This window comes from Daucus carota, chromosome 5 (assembly GCF_001625215.2).
Source record: "Daucus carota subsp. sativus chromosome 5, DH1 v3.0, whole genome shotgun sequence".
Classification (NCBI taxonomy): Eukaryota; Viridiplantae; Streptophyta; class Magnoliopsida; order Apiales; family Apiaceae; genus Daucus; species Daucus carota.
The window spans coordinates 30363157-30369706 of NC_030385.2; the positions used below are offsets into that span (position 1 = coordinate 30363157).

At 35.9% G+C, this 6550-nt stretch overlaps 1 protein-coding gene across 1 annotated transcript; it reads left to right on the forward strand.

Annotated features, from left to right (window-relative positions):
• The first annotated feature begins 941 nt into the window (after window positions 1–941).
• On the forward strand, window positions 942–6333 carry LOC108221552 (histone-lysine N-methyltransferase ASHR3). The gene is made up of 10 exons (XM_064093984.1): window positions 942–1160; window positions 2093–2239; window positions 2445–2600; window positions 3769–3886; window positions 3972–4068; window positions 4204–4297; window positions 4424–4502; window positions 4675–4846; window positions 5637–5717; window positions 6003–6333. The coding sequence occupies exons 1-10, from the start codon at window positions 942–944 to the stop codon at window positions 6148–6150; spliced, it is 1311 nt and encodes a 436-aa protein (XP_063950054.1). The 3' UTR covers window positions 6151–6333.
• The last annotated feature ends 217 nt before the right edge of the window (window positions 6334–6550 follow it).

Genomic DNA, 6550 nt, shown 5'->3' on the forward strand with positions numbered 1-6550 from the left:
AATAAGTCTTTGTAAAACACAATTTTGTAATTACACATATTTAAGGAGCTCGTACCCATTTGTTTCGGTACCAAAATCTCAGTTTTAAAAATCGGTGATTAATCACGATTGATAATTGATTAATTCATGTTTTGTAGCTCGTTGAACTGATTAAATCTCCGATTAATTCCCGATCAATCCGATTAATTTTTGACTAATCTTTATTCTGTCACTTAACCGATTAAGTCCGATTCTATTTTTAGGATGACACTGATCAAAATCATAGGCTTCAAGGGAAAATGAACATACATCTACTTTTCTTTAAAAAAAAGTTATAAGTGTTATCTATTCGTAAAGGCTTAATGACCTTTTAACTCTTGATGTTTGGATAGAGGTTCCGATACGGTTTTGATGTTTAGTGTCGTTCGATTCAACCCTTAAAGTTTCATTATTGTACATTTTAGCCCTTTTTTCAAATAACAATATATAAAAAGTATAATCGAAAAATTTGGAGGGTTGAACCGAACGACTTTAAACATTAAAGCCGCATCAGAACATTTACCCAAACCTCGAGGGCTTAAAGGATTAAGCTATTCGTAAATCGCTCGAGCTTAGGGACCATTTTAGTAAAACCCATCTCACAATCTGCCAAATTTAAAAAGTTCCCGCTAATCACTACAACAGCCCCCTTCGTCATCATCTCGAACTTTCGCCAGCTGCTCGTATCTAAACTCCTCCAATCCGCTCCCGACATCACACGAATTCATGCAGAAACGGACATACGTTTCTCTCTCGCAACCTCTTACACTTGTCAACAGCGTAGCACACCTCAATTGTGTCCTGTCTGTAATAAAAATAAAGATAATAATGCCTGGTTTGGGGAATTTACACAACCCTTATCACTTTCGGTGCTTCCGTGCCCTCATTTCAAAGCTGTACGTTACTGATCTTACGAGTTGCTTATGGATCCCAATATTGTGAGACCAGTGGATACAGATGAGAATTATGACAAGGATGGGAGTGAAGTGGTGCCAGCTGGTCACGAGGAATGCAAAAATAATGAAGCTAGGGTTTCCCAAAAGTGTTCCGGAAAAAGAAGGAAAATGAAGGCTTTGGCTGAGCTCGAAAGCGATGATTCTGAGTGGATCACTATTTTTCCCTTTAATGGGATGCAAAAATTGGTATATAGTTGCTTGCCTCTTTTTTGGTTTAATTATACATATTATGCGACATTAATTTTGATATTTCAATCATTCTCCTGAAATTGACGTGTATATGATGTGCAAAGTGTTGGTTTAGTTCTGATTTGTGTTAGAGAATAAATTTTAAAAATTGATGTTGGTTTTTTTGGAATTAATTAGAAGGTTTTGGTCATGTTGGCTAGTTAATTTGTTTAAGGTATTATCAATCCTTGAACAATTTAGTCTCATGTTTGCTGTGCTTACAAGTATGTATATATAATCCAATCCTGAATTGGCTGAAGAGTTATTGCTTGATCCCTCTAAAAAAATAATTTTTAATCTGTTTCTAGAGTATAATGCCAAGTGAGGGTTCTAGAGTAAAAGCCTTTGCTTGTTGTAGTGTGTATAATTGATATTTGATTAATTTGTTATTAAAGAAAGAGAACAGCTGAAAAGGCAGACTATGTGGCCAATAGGTGCACGTTTTAGTGATAATATTCTACAAGTTTTATGCAATTGAATGGCTTGAAATTCCACATATTGCCCTTTTAATTTGCTTGTTACATCTGAGTCGAAAATAAGGAGGGCAGTTAATTAAGTATTACCTTGATGATAATGTTTAGACTATTGATACAATTTATGGGTGGACACTTGAGCTCATGAGTTGGTGTTAGTTAGAATAGTTCAGAAAGATTGGCATGGAAAGTCAATTACTTGTCAGTCATGGAAGTGGATCTAAGTTAACTCCTTTTCTTCTATTTGTTCACTTTCTTACTACTTTTATGCACATTATTGTAAGTACCTCAAAACAATTATATATATATACTTAACTAGGCAAGTTTAAGTAATAATTTAATTTTGTCAGCCCTGATTGTCATTTTACTGCTTTTAGTGGCCAAATGGTGTAACCTTATTATTTGTACCCGTTTCAGGTCAAGTGTCGCATTTGCCAAACATATGTCTACTCTGGAACTGAATTGCCGTGCTCTGTTAACCACTGTGAAGCTGCATATCACTTAAAATGTGCTCAGAAAAGCCTTCCACTCCAATCTATAAGGAAGTTCAAGTGTCCACAACATGTAAGCCTTTTATGTAATCTTAGTTCATTTTGGTTGTAAAATAGGTCAAAATATGATAATGTTTGTAGCTGGGTATTAATTCTACATGAATGAGTGTATGGTCTATAGACTACATGTAAATGCTCTTAAAAGAATAACTAGATGCTTTTTATGTAATTGCTGCTGACCATCCGTTATTGTATACATGACACTCTTTCTTTAATAGGCTTGCTTTCTCTGCAAAGATAAGAACCAGCTGCTGCGCTGCATAAGATGTGAATTAGCTTGGCATGAAAAATGTGCAGCGTTCCCAGAGTATGTGACGCATTTACGTAACCAACCAGGGAAAGCAATATGCTGGAGGATCCATGAAAACAAGGAGGTTAATTTCTTCCAATTTATCAGGAATTTCACTTACAATTTACCATCAAGTAGATAACATTCATGAATAATTCTGAAACATGGTTTGCTTGTTTTTGTTATAATATTATGTAAGATGCTATTAAGTGACTGGATGAGTGCATATGATGAGATCTGAGCACTCACAAGAGTTGTATGCATATGAATCCCTCCCTCTTCTTTAAACTAGATACTTTGTGTGTTGTGTCTTTTCTTGTTTTGTTCGCTTAAAAGATAGACCTGGTCTCTTTGTTTTTCCATAGTATTGCCCCTCATAAAGTACTAAGTTCTTGATGTTTGTGATATATATCTAAACTAAAGAGATCAGAGTGAAATGTAATTATTAGCTGAAATTGACACTACGCCATAAAAGTCATGACTTAAATATCAATTGACTTCTGGAATGAGAACGGAGCTAGTCCTGTAAAATTAAGACTAGATAGTTCAGTTACATGTTGTCAAGTAACCAATAATTATAGATGGGAGGGGGAGGGGGAGGACGCGAATCCGAGACGCCTCCCTAAACCGAGCTCACAACTATTGAACCATGTTAAGTAATCAGTCCATCTACAATTTGAAGCTGCTCGAGGAAGGCCCCAACAGGATATTTTATTATTCACATGTTATTTACATGCTTGCATAAACCCTGCTCATGTTCATTTACATTCTTGCATAAACCCTGTCCCCCCCCCCCCCCCCCCCCCCCCCCCCCTCCCCTGGGCATGCTGCAAATGATTCACAGCTCTGATTATATGGATGTCTGTTCATTTACACATCCTTGAATATGATGAATATCTGTTGCACCTTTTTGCTACATCATAAGATAAAATATTGCATATGGTTTGGGACAATCTTCAACCGGACAAATATTAATTTTTTTCAGATCCAAAAGCCTATTTTGCTATACTAACTAATTCTTCCTTCTTTTGGAAGTTTTACTAATGAAACTGTTATTCTTTTTCAAGAGCAGCCTGGAATTCAAGTCAACCGTGTAGAGGTATTTTTCATTTCAATTCAACAATTACATATTAATTGCATTCCTTTATGAAATTATTTCTTTATACTGACGCTTTATAAAATACTTAGACAGCTTCTATTAAATACAATTACAAACAAGGCCAAACTTTATAGAGTAATTCTTTGTTTCCTAGGAAGTCTTCAATCGCTTGCCAATACCAGATGTTGACGAGGAGTTTGATATTGATAATACTTGGAAAAACACTACAGAAAACGAAATGGAGCCACCTCCATATATTCACGTTACACGCAGTATCCTTTAATTCCCCTCACTCCCAAAATTATATGTATGCAGTATGTGCCTTACTAAATGCATATAGGTCCTCAACTGAAATAGATATCTACCTTGTCAAGAAAAAGCGTGATAATTGGGATGCTAATACTGGATGTGAAGACTGCATTTCTTCTGTTTGCTCTGAAGATTGTATCTGCAGGTACTTTTATTCTACACACATTTAACTCACAAAAGCTTTATTGCTGTCGGTTTATATATTATGGTGTAGCATTAAAATTTAGAAGTTCCTAGATCTTTCTAGTTTGTGACCAGTACCTGTGCCATGCTTTGATAGGAAACAATATATAAGCTGCTCAAGGGACTGTAGCTGCTCAGACATGTGCACTAACAGACCCTTCCAAAGACAAAAAAGAATTAAAGTTGTGAAGGTGCCGAAAATCTTTTGCTTTTTTGCGCTATTTTATTCTTGTTCATTTTGACATGGATTATTCTCAAGTTGTATGTGATGTTCACACCGAATTTTGCCTGGTTTGTACTTTTTGTATTCGTTACAGACTGAACTATGTGGTTGGGGAGTAGAGGCCGGTGAGGCAATTAATAAGGGTGATTTCATTATAGAATATGTTGGAGAAGGTAATGCGCGCTATTATATTCTTTGTCGCTATAGTTTTGAGTTAACATCACACAGTTTTACATATGACTTCAAGTACTTCATGTGATGTCATAGAGTAAAACCCTAAAAGCCAGTAATGCAACATTCTTTTTCCAAATATTTTGCTTGATCTTTTATTCTTATCTTTTTCAGTTATAAGTGATGATTCTTGTAAACAACGAATGTCGGACATGACATACATGGGCGGTAAAAACTTTTACATGTGCCAGGTCGAAAGAAATTTCACCATTGATTCAACTTATAAGGGGAACAGCGCCAGATTTTTAAACCACAGTTGCGATCCCAACTGTAACCTGGAAAAATGGTTAGTACTAAAACAAACTTGACAAGTCTACTTTTGTTCATATCTGGAGTGTGCTGTTGAATCAGTAAATATGTCACTATAGTGTGGCTTCTTTATAATTCATGCAGAACAAAAGATGGCATTTGTGCAACAAGCCACCCCCGTTTACTAGGCATATACTAGGGATAGATCCGGTTTTCTGGGAAAGGTTAATTTACTTGCAGATATGTTCGTTTTGGTAAAAATTAGTGACATTGTAAAATATAACATTGTAATTATTAGCTATATATTATCCTAGGTGTCTAAAGGAGAATGCATAGTTTCTTGTCATCTCTCAGGGTCTATGCTCTTACAATCCGACTATTCCATACATATTACATGTTACCCTATAGAATACATTAGTGATTGTTGGATATTTTACAGTGTGGCTACTAGGTGAGTGAAGTGTGTGTGGATTTTATTTTCCCCCATTTAAAAAATGTTCATGTGGTTGGCGTCATCGTCATGGTCTCATGGATGGTGTCGGTTTTATTGCTAATTACTGTGAAGCATATTGGCAGGCGCCATAACCAAGTTAAAAGCTTAGAAAAGTTACTTCACTGATGCTAGACCAGATTGCTAAGCATGGTAATTTTTGTGTGTATGGGTGTTAATACGATTATGCAATATATAGAATTTTAATTTATTTTCTCTGTTCGGATCAACTGGACCTGTTTGCTTCTTCATTTTCATGAAGCCCGTTTATTTTAATTTCTAAATGCAGTAAAAGGAATATTAGAGAGATTTTGTTCTTAAATTTACAATATTGCAGGCAACTAGATGGGGAAACTCGTATTGGTATCTTTGCTGCTCGAGCCATCCAAGAAGGGGAACCATTAACATACGACTATCAGTATGACCTCCAATTGCTATTTCTGTTGAGATATTTTTGTATACGATGATACATAACTCGTTATTGATTGTCATATTATACTATTTGTCAGAAGGTTTTACTTCTCTGAAATATTGCTGAATCCATATTAATATCTTTGGTATATTGAAATTGTACATACACAAGCTTCTCTGATTTGTTCAATATCTGTAAAGAAACTCAGAAACATTTTGAAATTTTAAAGTCACATAAATTGCTCTGGAGGCTGCTTGGAACTGACTGTCTTTTGTGCGGATTGCATTGCAGATATATTCCGTTCGGGCCAGAGGTCCAATGTCTGTGTGGAACCTCGAATTGTCGAGGCTATCTCGGGGCGAAAAAGAAGGCCTCTAAGGAAAAAGAGCTCCGCGATTGTAGTTCAAAGGGCAGGAGAAGGGCGAAGATCAGACGTTGATTCTAGTTCTTGCTGATTCGTGGCTTGACACATCTGGTAGCCATATCTCTTGTGTGTGTGTTCCCTTCTTGTAACATCAAATTTAATAGAGATTATAAACATATATAGACATTACAGCATACAAAAGGGGAGATTATATGTATCTTTTTATGGGCAGGGTTTACATGATATAGACCGGAGATCATATCCGAACACCAGAACACACTTGGCTTCACATTATCAATATCAATAAAAGATCCATGTTTATAACAAATTATTATTGTCTCTTTAGCAATCTTTTGCAGTAATTCAAACAAAAAACTGCACATTTAGGAGAATGTTGGTCGCCTCACACAGTCACACTCATTAACTCCAAATTAGTATGATATTGTCTCACTGTGGCCAAGTCCGCGCGGATTTG

Excerpts from the sequence above, each read along its gene's own strand:
- LOC108221552 (XM_064093984.1), top strand. The coding sequence starts at position 942 with ATGGATCCCAATATTGTGAGACCAGTGGATACAGATGAGAATTATGAC. Across the intron at positions 4,298-4,423 it reads AAAGAATTAAAGTTGTGAAG|ACTGAACTATGTGGTTGGGG; the intron begins GTGCCGAAAATC and ends TATTCGTTACAG. Across the intron at positions 4,847-5,636 it reads AACTGTAACCTGGAAAAATG|GCAACTAGATGGGGAAACTC; the intron begins GTTAGTACTAAA and ends ACAATATTGCAG.